At 39.4% G+C, this 27,817-nt stretch overlaps 1 protein-coding gene across 1 annotated transcript; it reads right to left on the bottom strand.

Annotated features, from left to right (window-relative positions):
• On the bottom strand, positions 1–27,586 carry shc3 (SHC (Src homology 2 domain containing) transforming protein 3). Its single transcript, XM_060934970.1, has 12 exons — positions 26,926–27,586; positions 19,642–19,712; positions 17,294–17,357; positions 14,953–15,072; positions 14,620–14,673; positions 10,590–10,641; positions 9,779–9,908; positions 8,633–8,780; positions 5,545–5,599; positions 5,109–5,303; positions 612–907; positions 1–434 (listed from the first exon to the last, which is right to left on the bottom strand). The coding sequence occupies exons 1-12, from the start codon at positions 27,523–27,525 to the stop codon at positions 306–308; spliced, it is 1,914 nt and encodes a 637-aa protein (XP_060790953.1). The 5' UTR covers positions 27,526–27,586; the 3' UTR covers positions 1–305.
• Positions 27,587–27,817: the final 231 nt, after the last annotated feature.

The following is a 27,817-nucleotide window of genomic DNA, read 5'->3' as shown; positions in this document are numbered from 1 at the left end:
AGTTTTAAAACACAGATAAGCCCAAATGCACCCATGTCTTTTCAAAAAATATAGAATTTCAGTCATCACAACAAAATAATTGGAACAGTTCTATAAATCAGCCGTCGTCTTTATATACGAGGATCTCTTTCACGTGGTCCAAAAGCGATCGGATAAATGACATCGCTGTAAAACTAACTATGTCCACCGTCACCTTTACACACTCGTTATTCATATTCATCTTCAAGTATCAGGTTTCAGGGTTGACCCCGTTCCCTCTGTGCAGTTTGTTTGTTTATTTACTTTCACGGGGGAGGGGGATGTCATCACTGTTTCCTTTCGACGGGCTGCTTCAAGCACAGTTCGCTTCCCGCCGAGACGATTGGCAGGTTGTTGTCGCGGTGATGGCTGATCAGGTGGCTGATGCTTTCGAATATGTGATCTTTAGTTCGTACCTTTTGAAGATAAAGATTAGTTTGTGACGAGTCACGAGGAGAAAAAGGTTCAGACATTTCTTTGAGACTTGCATTGTGGAACAATAGCCTACTAAAACTGATGCTCAATTTGTTTAATAATAAATATCTTAAGAAAAAAAATTTATTTAAGAAACTTCAAGTTTCTTTGATGCTCACCGTGCCCTCTGGATCGACGAGCAGCAGATGTTTGGCGAGGCCGTTGTGCATGCCCGTCAGCACGTACGAGCCTGGGTTGGTAGTGCTTTTGCGCACTAGGAAGTCTCCGTCATTGCGCAGGAGTTTCTCGGCATTGTGGCGACTCATCTCTCCGTGGTACCAGCTCTGCTGCTCGAGCTCGGGGATGGAGCGCAGGGCCGAGCGTGTAAGCACCGGGCTGCAGTTATCCACCGACGACGCCTTATTCAACACAGACACTGACGGGGACTGAGTCACAATCGCCTCTTCAAACGGCTCTGTGCAGAATGAGTAGTGATGCAAACCAATAAATCTCACTTTCAACTTACAATACGATTACGTTAAATGGCATTTAGCAGACGCTCTTATCCAGAACGATGTACAACATACCCAGAGCAGCCTGAGGAGCAGTTGGGGGTTAGGTGCCTTGCTCAAGGGCATTTCAGCCATTCCTGCTGGTCCAGGGAATCAAACCGGCAACCTTTTGGTCCCAAGGCTGCTTCTCTAACCATTAAGCCACAGCTTCCCTATTAATCAATTCCCCATTTGATTAAACCTTGGAATCACCTCTTCTATTTCATTCAACACTTCTTATTTTGTTTATTAAAATTCTACAAATATTTGCATTTGTTTTTTTTTTTGGGGGGGGGGGGGATATTTTGTGAAAGATATGTTACTAACCAATAAATAATATTCTTTACTTTTTTCACGGTCCAAATCCTGCGCTCTGATTGGCTGGTGAGCGGGTCCGTATCCTACGATACGGACCCCAGTTACAGACCTCTGGCGACTCGCTCGTTCACAGCAACAACAAACATAGTAGCATTTTGTGTCAACATTTATCTTTTTTTATAAGATTTATTTATAAGATTGTCAAATATCTTATAGATTTTTGCCAGCATTTCTCAAGAGAATAGCATTAATTTTACATCATCGATAGCGATTACGACAGTGTTCACAGCAAAAGCGAGTTTTACTACCCTGAGGAAGAAGAAATAAAAGAAAACATTTCAGGAGAAAGCTAAAAACCTCTAACTTGCTAACAGTTTGATCTCATTAGTTAATGAGGCCTATTTTGGACCATGTTATCCTAATGCATAATATTACGTTAGGTAAAAACTTTAAACCAGTACAATCTCTTCAAAGTTTCACCAAATGGCTTTATTTATGCAATATAAAGGTCATAATACTGTACAACTTTGGTCGAGCAAAAACATGGCTGAATCCTGAATGACTCCTATTTGTATAAATAGGGGACTACATAGGCAGCAAAATGTAGTTTTTTCCCTGCCATGGAAGTGCACTTGTATACCGAGGAGGAAGCCATTTGCATTACAGCCGTGAATGAGGATTCAAAATGGTGGCTCAGCTCGGTTTTCCCTTTCAGGCGCTCTCGTTTTCTGTTAGAATTTGGTAAAGAAAAAAATAAATATATTATTTACCAGCTTAAGGTCGGTCCGTATGGTGAAATACCGTGACCTCGGCCCAGAGGGCCTCGCTCAGTACTTTCAAGACCTCGGTCATGATATTTCACGATACGGACCTCCTAGCTGGTAAATAACATACAACCCCGATTCCAAAAAAGTTGGGACAAAGTACAAATTGTAAATAAAAACGGAATGCAATGATGTGGAAGTTTCAAAATTCCATATTTTATTCAGAATAGAACATAGATGACATATCAAATGTTTAAAATGAGAAAATGTATCATTTAAAGAGAAAAATTAGGTGATTTTAAATTTCATGACAACAACACATCTCAAAAAAGTTGGGACAAGGCCATGTTTCCCACTGTGAGACATCCCCTTTTCTCTTTACAACAGTCTGTAAACGTCTGGGGACTGAGGAGACAAGTTGCTCAAGTTTAGGGATAGGAATGTTAACCCATTCTTGTCTAATGTAGGATTGTAGTTGCTCAACTGTCTTAGGTCTTTTTTGTCGTATCTTCCGTTTTATGATGCGCCAAATGTTTTCTATGGGTGAAAGATCTGGACTGCAGGCTGGCCAGTTCAGTACCCGGACCCTTCTTCTACGCAGCCATGATGCTGTAATTGATGCAGTCTGTGGTTTGGCATTGTCATGTTGGAAAATGCAAGGTTTTCCCTGAAAGACACGTCGTCTGGATGGGAGCATATGTTGCTCTAGAACCTGGATATACCTTTCAGCATTGATGGGGTCTTTCCAGATGTGTAAGCTGCCCATGCCACACGCACTAATGCAACCCCATACCATCAGAGATGCAGGCTTCTGAACTGAGCGCTGATAACAACTTGGGTCGTCCTTCTCCTCTTTAGTCCGAATGACAAGGCGTCCCTGATTTCCATAAAGAACTTCACATTTTGATTCGTCTGACCACAGAACAGTTTTCCACTTTGCCACAGTCCATTTTAAATGAGCCTTGGCCCAGAGAAGACGTCTGCGCTTCTGGATCATGTTTAGATACGGCTTCTTCTTTGAACCATAGAGTTTTAGCTGGCAACAGCGGATGGCACGGTGAATTGTGTTCACAGATAATGTTCTCTGGAAATATTCCTGAGCCCATTTTGTGATTTCCAATACAGAAGCATGCCTGTATGTGATGCAGTGCCGTCTAAGGGCCCGAAGATCACGGGCACCCAGTATGGTTTTCCGGCCTTGACCCTTACGCACAGAGATTTTTCCAGATTCTCTGAATCTTTTGATGATATTATGCACTGTAGATGATGATGTGTTCAAACTCTTTGCAATTTTACACTGTCGAACTCCTTTCTGATATTGCTCCACTATTTGTCGGCGCAGAATTAGGGGGATTGGTGATCCTCTTCCCATCTTTACTTCTGAGAGCCGCTGCCACTCCAAGATGCTCTTTTTATACCCAGTCATGTTAATGACCTATTGCCAATTGACCTAATGAGTTGCAATTTGGTCTTCCAGCTGTTCCTTTTTTGTACCTTTAACTTTTCCAGCCTCTTATTGCCCCGTCCCAACTTTTTTGAGATGTGTTGCTGTCATGAAATTTCAAATGAGCCAATATTTGGCATGAAATTTCAAAATGTCTCACTTTTGACATTTGATATGTTGTCTATGTTCTATTGTGAATACAATATCAGTTTTTGAGATTTGTAAATTATTGCATTCCATTTTTATTTACAATTTGTACTTTGTCCCAACTTTTTTGGAATCGGGGTTGTATATAGAACTTCTGTATCTATAGTACTGTGCAAAGGTCTTGCAAGGAAATCTTTTAGAGCATAGATGCCTTCTATAAAGAGCAGTAAATATACAATACTAATAATACAAATAATACAATATATATAACACATACTATAAAGAGCAGGAAACAGTAATAAATGAAACAAAGTCAATATCTGGTGTAAGATGACCCTTTGTTGGAAAAAAAAAAAAAGTCTCAGGTACAATGAGTGCATTTTTACAAGGAAATGAGCTGTAGGTTTTATTGGATGTCTTACAGAGCCAACCCCTGTTCTTCTGGACACTTTGTCACACTTCCTTCTTATATTTCCGGCAAATCCCAGCAGCTTTCATTATGTTCTTTTGCCTGAAAAGCGTCCCTTGCGTAATGCACTGCTTTCTTTCCTGACATACAAGCATTTGTTCTGTAACATTTAGCCTAATCTTCTGCTGGAAAACTAACGTTTGGAATCTAAAATGTTTCTGTACTGACTTGATAATGTAGAAATGATCAAATAAAAATCTATAACAAAGTGGATGCCTCAGACTTTTGCACAATACTGTATGTGGATGTGTAGGAATCTGTCCTCGGCACATCTTTTCCACCAAACCGCAACCACTATCCAAACACAAAAAGTTCTGGATATTAAATGTATTTTAAAAATCGAAATAATTCGTAATTTAGGAATCGAGAACATTGTACATCACTTTGCACACATTGGGAAAATAAAATCTTAATCTGAAAGCTACAATGTCGCATGCTGACTTCATATTAGAACAAAAAATATATATATGAATGATTAGACATTTAGTAAAGGAGTCTCCAGTGTCAGCACTTTTACATTCAGTAGGTTTTCATACAAAAGGAGAAAGAACTATGTGCTTTGCAGTGTCTCACTCAAATGACATTTATTTGTCTAGCTATCAACGAAAGAGAGAAGGGGGAGGGGGGGGCGCTAATGAGGAAACTTGTCTGCTAAATGGTATCAGTTCAATATCAAATAGGAAGCCATGGCCTAAAGGTTAGAGAAGCAGCTTTGGGACCAAAAGGTTGCTGGTTCGATTCCCTGGACCAGCAAGAATGGATGAAGTGACCTTGAGCAAGGCACCTAACCTCCAACTGCTGCTCTGGATAACAGTGTAAATGCCTGTAATGTAATTCCCATGGTTCTTAATATGTTGTCATGGGACCCATCAGGTATCTCCTGTGTATTAGTTTTAAAATGAAATGTATTTTTTGCTGGACAACAGACAGATCTGATCAAAGCAGGTCTGTTCTGAAGATGTATAAAAGTCGCTATGCCTTACTCATGTCGAAGAGGTCTTTTCTGGGGCTGTCTTTGGCTGTGGCGCCCCCACATGGTTCGCACACTGCTTCTGTTTCCCCCTGCAGCGCCGCCAGCACCTGTGGATCAATGTGCTGTGTATTCACATATGTAGGAACCTCGCCCAGCTTCGGGCTCTGACCTTTGGCCTCAGGCAAACTGTATATGTCACAAGATCCTGGAAGTGAACATCCAAGAAAGAAGGAAAAAGAGATCAATACGTGAAAAGATGTGTAGGTACCATAGAACAGATTGAAGAGCTGGTACAATTCATTATAATATGGATCTTTGTGGATGAACTAAAATCCCATCAGAGAGTGTGTGTGTGTGTGTGTGTGTGTGTGTGTGTGTGTGTGTGTGTGAGAGAGAGAGAGAGAAAAAAAGAGAGGACAAAGACAGATAAAGGAGAAGCTTCTCACCTTGTTGGACAAGTGTAGGCCTGCCTTGATAGTACGTCTGGTCTACTCCGGCCCCCTGCGACAAACGAGAGCCAGCCGAAAGAGTGAGAGAGGGAGAGAGAGAGAGACAGAGTGACAGAGAGAGAGAGAGAGAATATGAGTCATCCCCAGTAATAAAACATCCACTCCGCATCACTGCAACCCCAGGCTGCAACACTAATCTACTGCAAATAAGACCTTACATAAGCCAGAGTCATCACATCATCACACGCAGGATGTACGTAAAGTGGACAAAGCAGAATGCAGACCTGTGATCAGGTTTTTCAATTAGTGCTCACACGCTGAGACTGAGGCAGCTTATATCTCCATGGAAGTGGCTCAAGATCAATTATCGTTGTCCTCCAAAGAAGGTTAAAAATAAAAAAGTTACCAAGTCGACTTGACTGTGATGTCAACAACAATTTGCCTCTGACTCAACCCAGTGTCCACATGCTATGGATCATACAGCGAAAATGTGGCTAACAAACAATGAAATAACATCTGACCAGCTTTAGTAGCATTCACTGTGTTAGCCAGGATAGTATAAGCTGAATATAATTTCCTTTTTTTTTTACCATTCATTCATCATCTGTAACTGCTTTATCCTGGTTTAAATTACTCATCTCATTATCTCTAGCCGCTTTATCCTGTTCTACAGGGTCGCAGGCAAGCTGGAGCCTATCCCAGCTGACTACGGGCGAAAGGCGGGGTACACCCTGGACACGTCGCCAGGTCATCACAGGGCTGACACATAGACACAGACAACCATTCACACTCACATTCACACCTACGCTCAATTTAGAGTCACCAGTTAACCTAACCTGCATGTCTTTGGACTGTGGGGGAAACCGGAGCACCCGGAGGAAACCCACGCGGACACGGGGAGAACATGCAAACTCCGCACAGAAAGGCCCTCGCCGGCCACGGGGCTCGAACCCAGACCTTCTTGCTGTGAGGTGACAGCACTAACCACTACACCACCGTGCCGCCTGGTTTAAATTACTAATTTGTTTATATTTTGACCAAAATCAACTGTGAGCTACTGCTCACTTCCGTATCCCCCCACTCTCGCTTATATCAGAATGCAAGCAATCGAAGGAATACGACACTTATTATGAACGTTGACTTCAACAAATAATGAACCCTGAAACAAGTAAGTAAAGAGCAGTGTCTCTCCCCAGGGATTTCGAACAGCATCCTGGTAAACCCATTCTGAAATAGCATTTTGCTTCTTGAAATAGCGTCAAAATCCACCCTATGTGTCTCGTAAATACATTCAGTCGGTAAACAGGAAGTCGATGTGCGACAGACCTGAAAACAGCATACATGGCATAGAACCCCAAAGTTGAAGCTCGGTACCAAATATCAAGCAGTTGTGATTTGTAGTTGATGAAAAAAACGTTACGAGGATTTTGTAAATCCACCCGATATGTTTCGTAAATACGTTCAGTCAGTAAACAGGAAGTCGATGTGCAACAGACCTGATAACAGTACACACAGTATAGAACCCCAAGCTGAAGTTTGGTACCAAGTGGCTATGATTTGTGGTTGCTGAGAAAAAGGGTGTTTCGGACGGACGGATGGACAGAGGTAAATAAACTAGTATAATAATTATAGTACTTGGGGCCAAATTACTCAATTCTGATTGGTCAATCAAGGAGGGCTTTTTTCCTTAACACGGGGCCGTATTTCTGAAATGCTATTGGCTAGTTTGTTGCTTGGTTACGGTTACAAAAATTAGCAAAATTTTGTCAACAAAATGGCTGACTCTGCTGACTCAGCAATGGTGTGTTTCACTATATTTGACGAAGAAATGATAAACCAATTGAAAGCTGCAAGCGAAAATGAAAATACCAAAAAAAGCACGAATTTTTGGCTTTCCGTGTTTAAGAAACGGGCCGCAGAAAGATAAATAAACGGCTCTCTAGGGGCGTATGAATGCTGTGAGTTAGATAAGGTGTTATCGCAGTTTTATGCAGGAGTGAGGAAAGAAAATGGGGAAAACTACGAACCAGACTCTCTTAAAGTAATGCAGGCAGCATTGGATCGGCATCTGAGATGAGAGAAATATCCGGGATCAATCCTAAAAGATGTTACTTTTCAAGAATCACGAAAAGTCCTCAAGGGAAAATCGAGAGATTTGTGAAAACAAGGAATGCTTTAGAAACTGATTCAAACGTGCAAGATAGTCTCGCGCCCTGATTGGTTCAGAAAACGTGAATGACAAATGTTGTGAACTTGAATGGCTTCCGAAGTATGAATCTGGCCCTATATATTATAAACAAGTAATCGTATGGTTCCTCGTAAAATTAAGGATTAATTTCATGAGTGATTTCGAAGTTCTGAAAATTGCCCGAGTCGCGAAGCGTCGTATGGGGCCGAGTAATTTTACTCGGCCCCATACGATTACCTATACTAATAATGACTAATTTGTTTATATTTTGAAAACTCAAAGCTATTAAACTCTTCAGAAAATATTCTGGAGAAATTAAAACAATAAATCACTGCTGATGAGGGCAGAACTGATCAAACTTTGTGTAGGAATGGGCAGTATTAGTATTGTCCTTTGCACATCTGTATTTCAATACAACATGACAAATTGTGTACATTTTATTATTTTACAATTCAGTGTACAACGCTTTGCATGATCCTAAAGATGCTAAAGTACTGCAGTTTTTATAGCCAAAAACTGGATAGTGGACAAATAATAATAAATTATTACTGAAGACAAAAAAGCCTGGATTTAAAGAGTATAACCAGGGAAGTGGTGATGTCTGGTGATCATTTGCAGACGTCAGAGTTGTCCCTTACAATGGATTGAAATTAAATTGATTTGTTGACACAAGGCCATGATTCTTTTATGATTCAAACAATTCACAGAATCGAGTGTAAAGCCAAAGCAAATAAATATGACTGTCCATCTAAACTGTCTCCATTGCCCAAGTAATAAATAAGTAAGCAGTGTAATAGTATTATATGACTAAGGTGGTCTGGTCTACACCAAGATGCTGCAAGAATTAATGTATGCCATTAGATTAGATCACTTTAGATTAGATTAGACTGAGGAGACCTGGATACTCTCTGCTGTCTGATTGGTTAACCGTGCATCGATGAAGCCACCAGGAGGGGGCATCTTGCCAGGGATGTTGTTATAATATGAGTGATCAGGAGGATCCTCTCCTTCCTCAGTCCATGAAGGTTCCTCAACACTCTGTACCCTAAAGGAGAGAAAGAGATATGCATTAAGACATTTCCCATGATCTGTTAATCATTATAATTACATCATATAATGATATTTAACAATCATTCCACGAAATCAAGTCGTACATGAGCTGATAGCCAACGAGGCGCATAGCACCGAGTGGAATAACTGCTGTATTCTATCCACATTCCCTGGATTTTGAGAAACAGAGCATTTTTATTTTCTGCAAATTCGAGAAATAAAAACTTTATACAAAACATCCAATAAAATCATTTCCACTTAGAATGTAAACAAACCAGCGAAATGACAGGAGCAATTTGTGAAAAAATGCTATAATAATTCTTGAAAAAAAAAAAAAATCAAATACTTTTATTCCATATTTTGTTGCGCTTTTTTGGGGGGGGATTTTGTCTGAGTAGTTTTTATTTCGTCCTCGGTTGGTTCAGCGACACGCTCCGCTGTTTTGTTTTTCTCTACTCATGGTATATGAGCTGATATCCTAGTAGTAGAGTAGCCAATCAGAGCACACGATTGCTCATATCCAGTGAATGTGGATAGAATAAAAAAACGTTACAAACATGATAAATATAACACTTGCAATAATACATTTATGTTTGTACTGAATATATAAAATATTCATATAAATGACCATGCAAAAATGCACAATACTACATGAATATTGATGTGTTAATATATTCGTAAAGTATATATTAAAGTATTTTTTAATAGCAAAGGAACAGACATTAAAAAAATAATACTAAAATACTTAGGAGGAAAAAGCAAATATTACAGCAAACTGTATAAATGGCAATATGAATGAAAATTTCATAGAAATTGCATAGTTTTTTAAAAGAATTATTAAAATATTTTCATGAGAAGAAAATATCCCTGGTGGAGAAATTCTAAAAATTATGAAAAATACTAGTACACAAAAAAACATTAAAATATTAACACTAAACCAATATTCACGAGCTTGAATCTGGAGGTGTGTGTGTGCGCACACGTGCGTGTTACCTATCGTGTATAGCTGACAGTTTGCTGGAGGGACACTGAAGGTACTGCTGGAAGCGCAGGTCAAACGCCTGCCCTATCGTACTGATCACATCCTGTGCCAGACCATCGGAACATTCCAGAATATGACATGCTGCAAAACACACACACACACACACACATGCTCAAACAGTCATTTTATAAACACACATCAGCAAGTATAGTCATAAATATACAGACACACACTCTAATGTAGGTTAGTGCTCACAGACAGACAAACAGCCCCACACACACACAGGATTGGATATCAGCAGATAGCCGGGGAAAACGGAAGCCAGTTTGCTGACTCATTCCCCAGCCGTGCTCATTATCAGATCTTTCTTCATGACGTCATCAGAAATGTGTTCTAAAGTATAGAGGATCATTTTAAAGCTCGGATGAGAGATCAGACACACAGGAAAGGCGGAAAAAAGAGACAGGCCGCAGCATAAATTGATTTTTTCCCCCTCTGAAGCTAAATACAGCTACATAGGATCTATCAATGCCCTTCTGCTTCAGAAGGCAGTGTTGTAGGCTGTAAAGAGGTCAAATCCCTCAAATGAACAAACACAACTCATGATTTTTACTGATGCACTTTAAAACACCACACAAACACACAGTTAAGTACTGATTCAGTTCCATTCAATTTGACAGCACTGTGTGGCATTTTTAACAATAGGTGTCGTCACAAATCAAGACACAAACTTATAGGACATACAGTATGTGACAGATTCTCAGGAAGAAGATTACTCAGATAGTTTAGATAAGTTAGTCAAGCGTGCAGGAAAAATCTTACCTCTGCGGTTAACTGGATCTTTTGCTACATAAGCAACAAAATCGGTTGTGTCCTTTAAACAGAGCACAGAAGACACGCATTTAGGAAAAAAAATCCGCTTTACCGCACTGACCTCGTTAAAAAATGTTGACTGATTTAACATAATCATATTTACAAATCAAAGTATTATGGGATTTATTTAGTGTTACCATTTCTGTCCAGTGTTAGCATTTCTGACATAAAAACCCGCACGGCACACGTTATACGGTACTTATACACAGTGTTTTCCAAAGTATAAGATTAAAAAAAAAAAAAAAAAATCGACAATTTCTACACTGTAGCATCAGACACATTTTAATATGCCTCTTTGTTACAGTTTTTATGGCAAGTTATAAAAAATACACTAGTGAAAATTATAAGTGAAAATCTGCATCATAGGATGATGACTGGACAAAAAATACACATGAAGTGAATTTCAACAACTGGGTGTTTTGATGCAACCCGACACAAAGTCAAGTTTGTGTTACATAATGTTACCTAGTTAGTGTAATCTAGTTTTACTGAGATAGTGTTACTTAGTGTTACCTAGTTCTACTTAGATAGTGCTACCAAATTAGTCTTACCTAGGGTTACCTAGTTAGTTACTTAGTGTTACCTAGATATTGTTACCTAGTGTTGCCAAGTTTGTGTTACTTAGGGTTACCTAATGTTACGTAGTTAGTGTTCCTTAAATCGTGTTTCCTAGTGATCCCTAGTTAAGGTTACTTAGTGTTACCTAGTTAGTGTTATCTATTGTTACTTAGATAGTATTACCAAGATAGTGTTACCTCATGTTACTTAGACAGTGTTACCTAGTGGTCCCTAGTTAAGTTTAGTTAGTGTTACCTAGTTTGTGTTACCAAGTGTTATCAAGCTAGTGTTACTTCAGGTTACCTAGTCTTACCTAGTTAGTGTTACTTAGATAGTGTTTCCTACTGGTCCCTAGTTAAGTTTAATTAGTGTTACCTAGTTTGTGTTACTTAGATAATATTAAATAGATAGTGTTCCTCAGACAATGTTACCTAGTGGTCCCTAGTTAGTGTTACCTAGTTTGTTACCCAGTGTTACTTAGCTAGTATTACCTAGATAGTGTTACTTAGTATTACTCAGTGTTACCTAGTGATCCCTAGTTAGGGTTATTTAGTGTTACCTACTTAGTGTTACCAAATGTTACCAAGCAAGTGTTACTTCAGGTTACCTAGTTAGTATTACTTAGACAGTGTTTCCTAGTGGTCCCTAGTTAAGTTTAGTGAGTGTTACCTATTTTTAATTGGTTAGTGTTACCTAGTGTTACATAGTTAACGTTACCTAGTGTTAAACTTCTTAGTGTTATCTAGAATTTATGTAATACAGAATTCTTTTTCTATAACAACATCCCAAAGTTTTTTATTTAAACCAGGGGTTTTCAAAGTGTGGGAGAGTCAGCCCCCCCTCGGAGAGCAAATAAACAACCGCACCCCCCCCTTACAATTTTTTTGTTGCTATACTTAATGTTCCATTCGTATTTTTAAAAAATGGTTGTTGTACACATTATTTTTTTCTTTTTCACATTTTAAACATCTGTGCTTTTTAAAACATCTTGTTTTACACATTTTAAACATCTCATAGCATTGTTAGCTAGCACCTCTTGGCAGACAACACACTGTGGCAGTGGAGCATCTTCAGATCCAGTCCATGAAAATCCAAACTTTAAATAATCGTGGTCATACTTCCTTCTTTTTCCAGTCCCCCAGGATTCCGCTGGCCTTTTTTGAGATTGTTGCAGCTAAAATGTCTGATGTTGCGGGGGTTTTCCAAAAAAAATTGCGATGAAAGTTGCGGTGTTTTTTAGGTTTTTGTTGCGATTACATTGCGGGAGGAAGTGAAAGTTGCGAGAAATTGTTGCGATTTTCTCTTTTTGTGATTAAAATTGAGTGATATGTTAAATATTAAGTTATTACTGAAAAACTATTGATTAAAAAAAACAAAGACACTGAGAAATGGTCCTATAAACAACTTTACCAATATAAAAGATTACCAGGACTACAAAAATGCAGAAAAATAGGCTTTACTTATCCAAATGCACCTGTTGGTTCTAAAGTTAAAGTGCATAGGACCTCACAGCACAACATGAAGTTACCTTAAAATATAATATAAATGCCTCAGCTTTCATATAAGAAAAAAACTATTAATACTAGTACTGTGTACAGTCAGTCTCTCCTGAAGACTAAATTAAACAATAATTATAAACTAATTAAATAAATGGCTCAGGCTTCATAGAAGAAAAAAGCAATTTGAACAGAATCTCACAGTATGATGCTGAAGCTGCCTAAACAATGGAAAATAAAATACCATTTTGGCAAAAATGTTGGCATCCATTAATTTCTTGTATTAAGTAAAAAAAAATAAAGTGCACACAGTCCTTCACTGTAAACACAACACACTTTCAGTGTTGCCAGATACTGCTGACGTTTTCCAGTCCAAAATATGTTCAAAACCCGCCAAACTGCACTTGAAACTTCCCAATCTGGCAACACTGCGCGCATGCTGCTTCTCTTGAACACACGGAAGTAAGGCGGAAGGTAGTTTGTCGACGTCACCTCAAGACGACGCCAATGATTGGTCAAATTTGCGGGAACGTTGCGGTGATTGGATATAACTGCAACACCGCCCTGAATTCGCGGGGATTGGTTGAATTTGCGCTGAAGTTGCAAATCGCAACATCCTGGAGGCTCCGTTTTTTTGCTTGGCCCAGACTTTGTCTCCTCACTCACTGTAGCTTTAGGTACTAAAAATCGATCCATTTTGTCTCTCACGTTGCGCCCCCCCTGAAGAACTCTGGCGCCCCCCAGGGGGGGCACGCCCCACACTTTGAAAAGCCCCGATTTAAACTATTTTCCTCAATATTTTGTTTATTAAAGAATGGCATGTCATACATTTAATCCATTTCTAGTTACATTTTGTTTTGTCTTACCTCCTACTACTGTATAGGGCACACATTATGGTGGTGGTTTTTTTTGGATTTTGACCAACCCAGTCTCACAGAAGAAACATTCACATGCAATTTTTATACATTGTAATGCCTTGTATATGTTGAACATCTGGCACAAGCATACTGTACGTCACACAGCAACATAGCAAACTTTCACTCAAATGCTTTGTGTGTCACATTCTGCATCAACATAAGTCCACCTTTAATTTAACCAAGTCCACCTTCACCACTTTAACCAGTTTTCACAACCTATTATTAGACTCACTAGTCTCATAAAATAATCCTCAATTATCCTGCGATCTGAAAACACAATCAGGCTTGTAAGTCATGTGGTATGGAAATGCAGCTATTTTCAAAATGTCAATTGTTTTCAATCTGTAAATTCTTTAGCCTATTGAGACTACAGAGACTTTTAATCTTATTCAGATAGCGTAGTGGTAGAGGTGGGGTTGGTTAAATTACGTTTATCCAGAATGTGACATACAGAGCATTCGAGTGAAAGTTGGATACAAATGCTATGCAACATATACTTGTGCAAGAACATTGATATCCAACATCTCAAAGGTGCTGCAGATAAGCTGCATGCGAACCCTTTTTTTTTTCCGAGAATGTGGTGGTTTTGAGAGTTTGCAGCCACAACTAGAAAATCTCTCTCTGGAGTTGTGTAATTTAACGAAGTCCTTCAAATATTGCAATAAATGACTTGCTTCAGGCCAAAACCTCGTGACTCATAAATGTAGTACAAGTGTGGTAGCTGAGTAATTTGTGAATAAGAATTTCAGCATAAATACTGTAAAGACACAAATTAGGATACTGTAATATATTATTGGATTCACAAAATTTGGGCCAAAATCACGGTCTCAGATTCAGAAATTTCACATTTGAAATGTGCGATTAGATGTACAATTAATTTTTGACAGGAAAATAATTCTGTATGAACCATGATAACATGGTAATGAGGCAAAATGTAAATGTGTGTTTAATCTAGGGTGACTTGCTATCATGGAAAATGTGAACGTATTGATAGTCTTAATTTCTCACCGGATCTCCGCCGGAGGCAAAGGATATCGACTGCATATGGTGATTGGCTATTATCTACCAGAGCAGACAAGAAAGAGAATCATTGATTTTTAGACCATCGTGCAACTTCCTGCTGTCAATAAAACACAAAAATGTGTGTGAGAGTGTGCGCGCGCGCGTGTGTCCTAGACACATAACTAGCTTTAGAGGTAATGTGTGTTCCTCATTACAAATTAAACATTAATATGATCCATTGCAACTTTCATCATGAGTATAGGAAGTGTTATAGTGATGTGATTTGATATTTTTAAAAAATGTTTAATTTTCATTCAAGTGTGAATATGTGGTGCGTACCTGTTTGGAGTCGGGGGTCATTAGGTTTAAGCTGCTGATCGAGATGTTCAGGTTGATACTCATGCCAGCAAACTGCAGGTTACTTTTCCCCAAAATGCTGGAAAGAGCTTTGGAGGGGGGCTTAAGAGAAAAGGATGGAGAAAGTGAGCTGTAATTCAATTCATTCATCCAGTTTATGATCCTGTCATTACTCATTCTCATTATCTGTAGACGCTTTATCCTGTTCTACAGGGTCGCAGGCAAGCTGGAGCCTATCCCAGCTGACTACGGGCGAAAGGCGGGGTACACCCTGGACAAGTCGCCAGGTCATCACAGGGCTGACACAGAGACACAGACAACCATTCACACTCACATTCACACCTACGGTCAATTTAGAGTCACCAGTTAACCTAACCTGCATGTCTTTGGACTGTGGGAGAAACCGGAGCACCCGGAGGAAACGGGGAGAACATGCAAACTCCGCACAGAAAGGCCCTCGCTGGCCACGGGGCTCGAACCCGGACCTTCTTGCTGTGAGGCGACAGCGCTAACCACTACACCACCGTGCCGCCCTCCTGTCATTACTCCAATGAAATATATTGCAGTTTCAACTGTGTGAATCTCCACCCATGAGTTGATGTTAAAATCTACCTTCAACGACTGGTGTATTAATCTTAACAAAATAATTAACACGATCTTCAACGTCGTCCATGTACACACAGTATACACTCACTGGCCACTTTAACAGGAACTTGTTCTTGATTCTAAGATTCCTGATCTTGGCTGCAGGAGTGGAACCCAATGTGTTCTTCTGCTGTTGCTTGCTGAGATGCTTTTCTGCTCACCACGGCTGTAAAGCATTGCTATGAATTACTATATCCTTCCTGGCAAAAAGCTTGACCTCTCTCATCAACAAGGCGTTTGTTTCCACCCACAGAACTGTCTCTCACTCAGCTTGATGTTTTTTTGTTTTTCGCACCATTCTGTATAAACTCTAGAGACTGCTGTGTGAGAAAACCCCAGGAGATCAGCAGTTTCTGAAATACTCAAATACACCAGTCCATCTGGCTCAAACCAACACAGTGAAAGAAAGTCACACTGAAGTCATAATTTTCCCCATTCTGATGTTTGATGTGAACATTAATTAACTGAAGCTATCTGCATGTATCTGATGCATTGTGCTGCTGTCAAGGGATCGGCTGATTACAGAACTGCATCAAACCGAACAGCAGGTGGACGGATGGGTGTTCCTAATAAAGTTGTCAGTGAGTGCGTATGACATTCTGAGTTTTTAATTTAAACTTATTCATTGACATTTTAGTCCAAGTTCACGTCCGTTAACCGTTTCTTACTGTACATTACCCACAATGCTGCTCGACTACCTGCGGACAGTGGTGGTGTGTCATTTAGCCCTTACTTCATCTCGACCTAAAGAGAGTGATGCAGCGGGGCTTTAATACTTTAGTCTGTCCAGTTCTCTCACCTCATTATCTGCTCAAACATATCAGCTTCCAAAGCTTCAACTTTAATTCTAATACCACCATCAACACCATTGCGCTAGTCATCTCATAGGTTGCTAACTCGCCGAGCCAAGACTCTGCTGTCGAATTGCATCCTGGGATGTTGAGTCCAGTGTGCTCACCAAGATCTCCACCGACATTTCTCTTATTTTTGAGGTTGTTGATTTTTTTTCTCTATTCCACGCCATTTCGAATGTTCTTCTGTGACAAGATAATCTTGCATCACTTTGTTCAACAGATGATGAGGCCATCCTACCCAGAAAGCCCTGGTCAAGTCATTCCAAATCACTTTGGACTCAAATCTGCTGGATTTAAGTCATGTGACACTGAAAAGTCATTTTATGCAACTTCACGATTTACACTTGTCTTAGAAACCAAATTCAAGCACACATATGTCTTTAGATTAAAATGTCTTGAAGATCATTCATTCAGATTAGGCGTGTAATTTTTGACTAACGCGCGCGCGCGCACACAAGCAGGCCTAGCTGAACTGATTGCAGATCCTCAGCACAAAATGAGTCACAGTTCTAACAGTGTGTATCGTGGGCTGTGTGTCCACCCACACACACACACTGAACTGCACCACATCTCTCCTTCTCTTATAATCCCTCTCTCTTCCTCTGGCTTTCCTCTTCTTTCAAACCTTTTTCACTTGCATTGTATTTTCCTTGGCCTCTTTCACTTTACTCCACATACAACACTTTCTTTCCATCTTTCCATTCCCCACTCATTTGTACAGTAGAAGTATGCTCTCTGTCTGTCTTGTTTCTATTTGTGCATCCCTGCTTGTCTCTCTCTTCATTTAGTTCTCCTCAGTTTCTCTCTCTCTCACTCCATCTTACCTTTTTCTTGCGCAGTGCTCCTTTGGTGCCAGGTACTGCCTCACATACCAAACTGATGGCCTCCCTGGAGAAAGATACAGAGAGAGACAGACAGACAGACAGACAGACAGACAGATTGTATTTTGTATTTGTAAAAACCTTATCTTTAATAGAAAGCAGTGTAAGAAAATAAACACATTTTTGTTCAGGACCAGGGACAGCGACCGAGACACTACTTTTGATAACAAATAAAAAAAAGTTTATATTTTATATATATATATATATATTATATATATATATATATATATATATATATATATATATATATATATATATTTTTTTTTTTTTTTTTTTTTAAACAGTCCTGTACAAAAGTCTTAGGCACATGTAAAGAAATGCTGTAGACCAAAAATAGCGTAATAAAAATAATGAAATGAAATTTTCAACATTAAAAAAAATAAATAAATACTATAAACAGTAAGCTATAATAAATGAAACAGTGTCAATATTTGGTGTGAGACGACCCTTTACTTTAAAAAAAAATAAATAAAAGCTAGTAGTCTCCGGTCCAGTGGGTGCAGTTTTATGCGGAAATGAGCTGTAGGTTTTACTGAGCATCTTACAGAACCAGCCACAGTTCTTCTGGACACTTTGACTGTCACACTCGCTTCTTCATTTTGCACCAAAACCCAGTAGCCTTCATTATGATTTCTTTTTTAATCTGAAAAGTGCTCTCTTATTATTGAGTCAGTACAAAAACATTTTAGAGTTCCAAACGTTCTTTTCCAGCACAAAATTAAATGTTACAGAGTTTTTATTTTGGTATCTGAGCAGCATATTCCATAAGACAGCACTTTTCAGATTAAAAAACAAACCACAATGAAGGCTACTGGCAAAATTTTGGTGCAAAATGAAGAAGCGAGTGTGACAAAGTGTCCAGAAGAACTGTGTCTGGTTCTGGAAGATGCTCAGTAAAACCTACAGCTCATTTCTGCATAAAGCTGCACTCACTGGACCTGAGACTACTATTTTTTTTTTTTTTAAAGCAAAGGGTCGTCTCACACCAAATATTGGCTTTGTTTCATTTATTATGGCTTACTGATTACTGCTTATAGTATTATTTTTTAATGTTAAAACATTTCATTTCATTATTTTTAAACCATTTTTGGCCTACAGCATTTCTTTACATGTGCCTAAGACTTTTACAAAGGACTGTAGCTGTCCAACAACCTGATCAAACCATGACTTTCACTCTGTGAAGAAATCACAGTGGCATACGACGGGTTTTCGTCAATTGCCTTTGTTTATTTTTGTCATGTGCCTTATTTTTGGTCCTGCTTACTTAGCTCTAGATGCGTTTAACTGTTTATACCTTGGTGTATCTATGTCTCGTTGTGAGGTCTTATCGACTGCATTGTGCATTTCTCAGCCTGGTTTCCTAGCATCTTGGTTTCTTGTTTTGACTCCTGTTTGTGTTAGAGCACTCCATAATCAACGATGGTATGTTAACTCGGTCTGTTTCTGATCTGATGCATGCGACGGCTATGATTCTTGGTTTTAATCTAAATAAAGCTCAAACTTGCGCCCTACAATGAACAGTTACAGTAAACTGGCTTTTCCCTGGGGGGGGGGACGACGACATTGGAATGATTTCCTCTTTAATATCTGTTGAAATCATACAGAACAAGAGACACATTATTATTCAGGGCTTTGATTGAGGCTTTAAAGAAACACTATGCATACTAGTGCTTCATCTCCAAGTGTGCTGAATGGAGAGAATGAACATGTTTGTGTTGTGTGTGTGAATGCAAGCTTAGTGGGGAACAGGAAGTCAGGTGTAAAAGTGGATGTGACAGGCCATCTCTCTATCTCTCTCCCCCACATAGTGTTCAATAAACAAGCAGTGTCCACTGGGAGATGTCCGGCCTTCTCCTAACCAATGTTATGAAGTGACTCATATGCACACATGGATGAGTTGGAGTCACATTCTTTATCTTCTGTTTCACAAATCTGAACAGACGGAAGTGGGATCGATGCAAAAAGTGAGCCTGTTGCTCAAGTAACAAGCAAATCCTGGGTACCCACAGCCTCATTTATCAATCTTTTAATAAAGTTGCGTGTAAATGTTTTCGCTACCAAACTAAACTAAATAAAAATCCCACCAGATTTACAAAACGTCCCGTAACACTGATTTTCATCACACTCACATATTCACATGCGAATCAGAAAGAATAATTTCTTTTCTTAAAATCTTCAAAGCTTGTTGACAGACTTCTACAAATGGACAGCAGGTGTCCAGGTTACTTGTAAGAGTGTGTTAGATACAGAATGAATGAGATGGGCGTGGTCTGATGATGGAGGAGTCGTACCTTGTTATTTGGGATCTTGTGGTGAAGTCGAGGGACCTCATGGACCGAAGCACTTCTATGCAGCCCAAATACTGTAACAAGAAAGCAGAGAGACAGGGCAAACAGAGAGATATACCGTTTATTACTTCTCTTATTTATAGAGTAATAGGACACAAGGGACAGGTGTAGACATTGACCAAGGGGGTGGGTGTGTTCAGGTTGGAGCTGGAGCAGCAGTGACATAGGAAACCTGAACAATGTGAAGCAGAATGTTATGCTGCTTTGTTTTAAAAAATGAAAGAAAATGAGAGGACCTGTGAATTTGCTTCTTTTTTTTTTTTCTTTTCCAGCTTCCAGGAGATTTTTGCTAGCTAATTTAGTATGAAATAAGCAAATCTTATCTAAATCAAAGTGATTAATCTGTAATGCATGTCAGAGGTGTAAGCTTTTAAAGGTGTTACCACACTTTCAATTAACTATTTTGATTTGTCAAATTAATAAAATAATGGAAATGTTTTTTGTTAATTCATTGAACTCTCCTATAAAGAAAATGTGCCCACGGTTTGAAGGATATGCTGACAGAGAACTCATTTGCTACGATTACAGCTCACTCACGCGTAGTTCATGATTTTACGCATAAAAATTTCAGTCCTCCAATTAATCAATGTCTACAACTAAGATGCCTCTCTAAAAATCCTCCGTACTGTCAGGGTTTTTTTTTTTTGGGGTGCATGTACAATTTGTTCTGTGTTAGAATACACTAATACTGTAGCTCTTCAGTGTGAAAAGTGAACTTGGGTGATGGAAATTTATGAATCGTACAAGAGAATAAATAAGAACGCCTAAAAAGAACCCAGAAAATAAAAGACAGGAACCAGGACGTAAGACAGGAAGTAAACGGACAGGAAATTTAAACTTCTTTCAGAAAAGTTAACCCACTTTTTACATGTTTGTAGTGTTCACGTGTGAATGTAAAATCACATGTAGAGGAGGTTTTGGACGAATTAAATTCACCCACACACAGGCACTGGCATGGACACACACACACACACACACACACACACACACTGCAAGCGAGTGTGTAGGAGACAGTGTGAGAAAGAACATGCGGATTACACACTGAGAACAGTTTGTCAGATCACACATCGAAGTTGATTAGGCCATGCGCCTGCTGCGATGATGAGACAAGGTTGTGGGTTGAATAACACGTATCTCAAATAGCACCTTTAACATTACGTAACTGGCATGAACAGCTTGTTCGGTCTGACCTCCGAGATGAATACTGACTGATACCGAATAACGATCGATTGTTATTACACCAACTGTACTGTCAAACAGAGCGGCACCCAAAAGTTCCAGAGCTGGAATAAAAAGCCGAACATGCGCATCGACGACGGCCCAGAAGATTCTTGGTGCTCTGTGAAGATTCTATGTATTCTGAAGAAAAAATTATTTTAGCACATTGAAAAGGTTGGTCTTAAAAATACTCAAACAACCCAAATAATACAATAATAGATATTATTCTATCCACATTCACTGGATATGAGCAATCACACGCTCTGATTGGCTACTCTACTACTAGGCTATCAGCTCATATACTGTGAGTGGAGCAAAACAAAATGGCGGCGCGTGTTGCTGAACCAACCGAGGACGAAATAAAAACTCTAGTTGAAAACAAACCCCCAAAAAATACAAAAAAAAAAAAGCACAACAAAATATGGGATGAAAGTCTCTTATCGTTTACCTGATTTGCACAGTTATTTATTTTATATCTTATTTCTATCTTGCTTATTTTATTTCTTAATATCTTAGAATAGACCATTTTTATGTAGCTCCTTTATTAGAATAGACTGTCTTTATTTAGTATTTATTTATTTAGCACCTTAATTCCAAGCCAAATTCCTTGTAGTTGCAACAATTACTTGGCAATAAAGCTTTCTCTGACTTTTATTTTTTATTTTTCCAGAATTATTATTAATCGCATTTTTCGCAAATTGCTCCCGTCATTTCGCCGGTTTGTTTACATTCTTCATCTTTAAGCATATATTTTTTTTTAAACTGGTTCAAAACCTCAAAGAAGTCTGAACATTACAGAACTGAAAAATCCAAGTAAGAATTAAATAAACGTCTAAAGCTATTCTATACCTCGGCACGACAGCAAGACGGCACTTTCTACAAAAAAACAACACTGAAGTCAATTCGTGCCGCCATCGATAGGTTTTTAAGAAGTCCGCCTAAGCAGAAATTATTTTGTCGGATGTTTTGTAGAAAGTTTTTATTGATCAAATTTGCAAGAAATAAAAATGCTCTGTTTCTCAAAATTCAGTGAATGTGGATTGAATAAAACAGTTATTCCACTCAATCTCGTCATACATGGCTTGTAGCCAACTCAGTGCTACGCACCTCGTCGGCTATCAGCTCATGTACGACTCGATTTCGTGGAATAAGTTAATTATTTCCAGTTATATTTCCAAAGATTGCTTAGTGTCCATGTATCACAGAATTATCAGGATTTCAGGACCTTCTTTTTGCAACATGTAACAATTATAAGCACTAAAACTGTGGTAAAATAAAATAATTACCTACCAGTGGTTAGTTAGCATTCATATAAAATATCACCAAATTATTCTAATGAAATTATATAATTATCAGCATTAAAAGAGTAATAATGATGCAATCCATGGGGCAAAAAAAATGAAAGTAAAAATTAAATATACATTATATATTTTCTGTCTTTATTGACCGTACTGAAGTTGAAGCCCCTCTTCTTCTGCATCGTGTACGGAAGACTGCACTATTTTTTCCCCTCCCTAGTCACTTACGTAATTAATCAACACTCCTTGCGTCTGACTTTAATGCTCAGCAGTTTACCACTGCATGACTCACCTGAACACAGCGGTGACTCACCTGGACCTGTCTCGCTCTAACCTCAAGCCCTCACGGCATCGGCGGATGAACGGATGAATGAATCATCTGTCTTCTGTTTCTCTAATCTGAACAAAGCGAGTGATTCACCTGCTCCGCTTATGATGTTATCAATGACTCCTCGGACAGACCTGTCATCTAGACAGCTGCACGTTTCGCTACATCCAAATTTAAGCATGATCATTTTTAGTATTAATAATAATAATAATAAAAAAACAATTATAATACTCCATATACATACCATACACATGATCCTAAAATAACAGATAAAGAAACTTATGGATATTGATATGATCTGTAACATAAACCCTGTCTTTAATTACACTGCCAATAACATTCAGTCCATTAGATAATTCCTGATTTACCTGATACTGATAATGCAGTCGATAAGCTCCATTCTGATTGGCTGGAAGGTGTCGATTCTTCTTCTATAACATCAGCACTGACAGCAGTTTCACCTGACTCTAATATCATACATTACTGCATCACTAACAGCATATACAGGGACTTATAAAACATAAGTACACATAATACTAAATGTACCGTATAATCGTTCATATGCTGGAGCGTCCTGTAAGAAAATGGAAGGAGTCTCCAGTGTGAGTGTTTCGTAATATTCAAAAATAAAGCTGTTCCTTTAAGTTTTCCAACACAGAAAAATTCAAGCGTTCGGAAAAAGAGACAGGCTTTTGAGTGAACGACATTTATAGCTGCTATAAAGTAAGTGATAACGGGAACCAACTTGTTTCATGGGCATTCTACTTTAAACATTAAACTTTACTACAAATGGATGAAAAGTATGACGAGTCATTGTGTAATAATTTTTTTTTTTTTTAAAGTGTAAAAGTTGAAAAACTGCCGTGGTTGAACAGGAATAAACCATGTTCTGATCAACATCTGCCTTTTATTACACATGCATGGTGGTTTTGCGGAGTATGTTTTTGTTCCTGCTGGATTAACGACCATAATGCAATGAAAAGCAACCAGAATGATTATTTTAATCATTTCTAATCATTAATGAGCTGTTTATGATCAGAGATGGCACATGTTTAGGATTTCAAGGCCAAAAATGCTCCCAAGGTGGCTTAAATAACTTAAAATGAGACCGTCAATGACGATGTAGCTCACTCCGGCCCCTTCTAGTCCAGAAGGAACGATCTAAAGTGGGCCACCTTGGGCAGTTCTACTCTCAACCAGTCCAGCTCATGTATTTGCCAGAATGAATCCAGAATGGTGAGGAATTCACTGAAAAGAAGCAATTTTTGTTGAACTGCTCATTAAGGCTTAATTAGTTCATAACTTTATTAATAATTGTAATTAAGCAAATCTGGGTAGAAATTATATGCATCCTAGGTCCCCCTACCTTCATACCAGAAAGAATCAAAACCGGTGAAGAATTGAAGAAGAAGCAATTTGTGTGGAAACTGCTCGTTAGGGCTTAATTACTCCATATCTTCATTATTAATTGCAATTATGCAACTTTGGGTAGAAGCCATATGCACCCCAGGCAGAAGTACCTTCCTGCCAAAAAGAATAAAAATCGGTGAAGAACTGAGAGAGAAGAAGCGATTTTTGTGAAATCCGGACGACGGCAGACAGACGGATGAATGACGGACAACACGTGATGGCATAAGCTCGTTGCCTGTCGGCCAGATAAGCCAATAACCATGATTTTAAACATTTGATCATTACATGGAACAGTAACAGGCAACAGAGTTGCTTTAAAACTAATAATAATAATAATAATAATATCTTATCAAATCAGTCAAACTATAAATTTCGCAACCCAAAATTTACCATACTGCTTTAATCATACACTCGCTTTACTCAATATAGCATTAAAGCCTTTTGGAAACATGGCTGCAAATGGTAAAAATAAATCCTTATCAGACTAAAGATCCATCAAACAGACCTGTCAATTTCACATTTGCAATTTAATCACAGGTAAACAGAACAGAAACGCAATTTTCCAGGTCAAAATTAACCACATGCGTGTGTCAGTTTGCGTAATTAACGTAAGTGCTGTCTTTTTTGAAGTGGTGCAAAAAAAAAAGACAGAAAAAAAACAAACTTGTTTGGTTTCAAGGAAACTTTCTAAGTCAAATGTAACACACAAGCATATTGGTGCATTTTTTTATTTTTATTTTTACACAGTGTCCAAAAAGTCAGGAACCAATGGGAAAATGTTGGGCATATACGTAGATCTGAATATGTCGAGGTACAAACATTAAAACATCATACATCGGCTGAGAAAGCACATAAAGCCTAAGGGTGAACATTCAGAGCAGATGTTTGAAATAATGAATAAAAATAAATTATCTTTATTTAATAAACTAATAGTCTTATTAGTTCCTGATTTTTGAACACCCTGTAGACACATAGTCCATCTTAAAAAAGGATGATTTAAAAGGAATGAAGTGGCTCGTTTGTGGAAGTATATTTCCACCCCTCTCACAGTGGCCAGAGTTTTTTTTTTTTTAATCTAAAAATATCAGCTGGAAAACTCCAACATGGTTTAAATATCTGGAAATGGTGGCCTGCTGGCTAGATTCGGCCCGTGAGCGAGTCTTCTCAGGCCTCCTCGTCTATCTACAGCATTTTACAATTATCTCAAAATTATGCATGATATGCGGAAAAGGTAAAGTATTAAATACTGTCCTACCACCAAGACCTGATAAAATGTATAACTTCATACAGGCAATTTTTTGCTTGTTTTTTTTTTTACACTGGTGTGCGCGCGCATGAGTGTTTGTCTCAAAAACAGAGTGCAGTCCATTTCGGTCGCTGTCCTTTTACTGCATCATAGCGTGATACATACGTGAACACACTTGGGCTGTCATTAGCACAACTGTGACCAGCAACACGTTGAAATCAGTATGTGACGGCTGCTTGCATGGACACACACACACACATTACTCTCCATCTGAGGACCTTCCACTGACAAATTATTAATGCAACTAATGAATGCTATGCTACATTTAAATCTAACCCTAACTCTGCATGTAGGGACAAAATTGTAGACAATTCCTATACCAAGCTATAAACACGTCCACACGCAAAAAAAAAAAAAAACACCCCGCAATCATCTTAAACATTCTCTGTCTGCGTTTTCTATCCCGCATTCATTTCTTACAATTCATACAGCTCAAAGGACCCTACTTCCTGTACACTACCTCTCTCTCTCTCTTTCTGCATGTTAAGCATACAGTGCTCCAGTGCTTTGGCTGTAGCTGCGGGTGATTCACTCTGAGAACATAAAAAAAAAAAAAAAACGAACAAGGGTATGAGGCATGAATCATCCTGTAGATATCGAAGTCACCTTTACCTCAGTGCCTCTCTAATGACACATTGTACAATGAAGTGATGAAGCCGGAAACGCACTGCACTACGGTACCTGCTCTCAAAATACGCTCGGGATATGTTCGGTGTCTAAAATTATGATACAAGGATTGGATCCTTTAAAATGTTTAACATGAATTTATTCACACCTGATGATGTAGGATGATACGGTATCATTATGTAGTTTACATTACATCCTACTGATGCTTTTCTTTTTACAAAACTCGTTCAAGCTGCTCCGGCTTGGTTTGTGTTGCACATATTCCTGTAAAAAAAAAAATCAAGATATGATTTTAGATTTATAATAAAGATTCTTATTAGATAGATTTCAGATTCATTTTTGTTCTTTAATCCTGAAGAGCTTTAAAAAAAATCATTTTGCCTTGAACTTATACCAGGAACACCATTACGTTTTATGAATGTAAGTGATAGGAGAGCAGCTCTGCCGCTTTCGCTCTGGTCACCGTGGTTACACTATTTGCATCCCGCTTCTGCTTGATGAGATAAACTTGGTGTTCGTTTGAATAGATTGACTGGCGTGGTAAAAATAGCCTGTCGCTTGGAGAACCTGTATGGTGCAAATGCAGCAGATAAAAAGAGAGAAAGAAAAAGAGAAAGAGAGCGCAGCTAAAGCCAACAGTACATGGAGACTGAGTTTTTGAGATAGTAAAACGACGACTGAGCTCAAAAGCTTCATAACTGTCTGAGAGCACAGAGTATAAAAGGATATAAAAATGAACAAAATCCTGAACTGCTTATAAACTACAGCTTTGTTCAGCATCCTGCTCATTTATTTCCTCCCTAAAGGTAGTTTGCCTGACTGAGCCTGTATTATTTAATGCCTGTTTTCATCCCTCGCCATTGCTTCTCTTTCTGCGACTGCAAAGAAACAAGCACAGCTGTAGCTGTTTGCTCTCCTTTTTTTTCAGAAGCTCAGAAGAGGTTAATCAGGGGATGGACAGATATAAAGAAAGGACAAAAAAAAAACAGGAGTGTTAGGAATGTTATGGAGAAGGATGAAGGAGAAGAGAGAGGCCATACCTTTACGACGTACGTCACTCCAGGTCCAGCGATCTTGTCGCTGGAGTGCAGCCATCCTCGTGAGGGTTTATTCACCAGGCCTGCGCATTCTCCACCAGTGCCACCCACACCACCTGTGTGCCAGTCCTCTGCACCAGGCTGCGCTTCCTCCATCCTTCCCTTCTTCCCGGTGCTCATGGAGCCTGGCTCGTGGTGGCCAGAGGTGGCGGAAGCACACGAGATGCCCCCAGTGGCCGCTGAGAGGCTGGAGGAAGACGCCGGGCTACCCGAGGACCCTCCTCCTGCTCCCCCTCCTCCCTGAAGTTTGGACACAGCCAGGTCCTTGACAGCCGACGGCAGGCCTTTGATGCCCAGCAGGCCAGAGGAGTTGGTGAATTTAAGACTGGACACCTTGTTGATGAGGGTGCACAGGGCGGTGCCCGAGTCCTCAGCTGTTTCAGGGGGCGTGGCCTCAGCAGCAGGCGCGTACAGCGGCTCCGGAGCAGGCACCGGGGCGCCAGCAGGCACCTTGGCGTTCATGGGAAGGCCGTGGAGCAGCAGCTCGTCGACAGATGTCACCGACTCATTGCGGAAGCGGTTGTACTTGGCGCGCTGCAGCATGCCCCCGGCTCCGTGTGCCTATGCACGCACGGGCACAAGCAACGCCGTGCTCGCCGGCCACTCCTCTGGCATGTCTGAGCCGAAAAAGCCTCACGGATGGAAAAATACAAGTACGCCTGTATTCGTCTTTCTACTTCGCTCCCTTTCGGTGACGCGCTGTAGCTATGGTACCAGTGATGGTGGCGGCGACTATGGTGAATATCTGCTCAAGCAGAAGCTACAAAACCGCACACACTAGCCCACCTCAGGGGCCAGAAATACACCACAACTCAAACAATCCATGGGAGGAAGG

Source organism: Neoarius graeffei, chromosome 12 (genome assembly GCF_027579695.1).
Source record: "Neoarius graeffei isolate fNeoGra1 chromosome 12, fNeoGra1.pri, whole genome shotgun sequence".
In the NCBI taxonomy this organism is placed as follows: Eukaryota; Metazoa; Chordata; class Actinopteri; order Siluriformes; family Ariidae; genus Neoarius; species Neoarius graeffei.
Note: the sequence above shows the minus strand (reverse complement) of the source record. Positions and strands in the feature narration are given on the sequence as shown.

Bases quoted from the DNA above. Each gene is read 5' to 3' on its own strand.
- shc3 (XM_060934970.1), bottom strand. From the start codon at position 27,525: ATGCTGCAGCGCGCCAAGTACAACCGCTTCCGCAATGAGTCGGTGACA. The intron at 17,358-19,641 runs GTACGACTCCTC...ATCTTTCTCCAG, and splicing joins ACAAGATCCCAAATAACAAG to GGAGGCCATCAGTTTGGTAT. The intron at 15,073-17,293 runs GTAAGATGGAGT...TTTTCTCTTAAG, and splicing joins GAGCACTGCGCAAGAAAAAG to CCCCCCTCCAAAGCTCTTTC.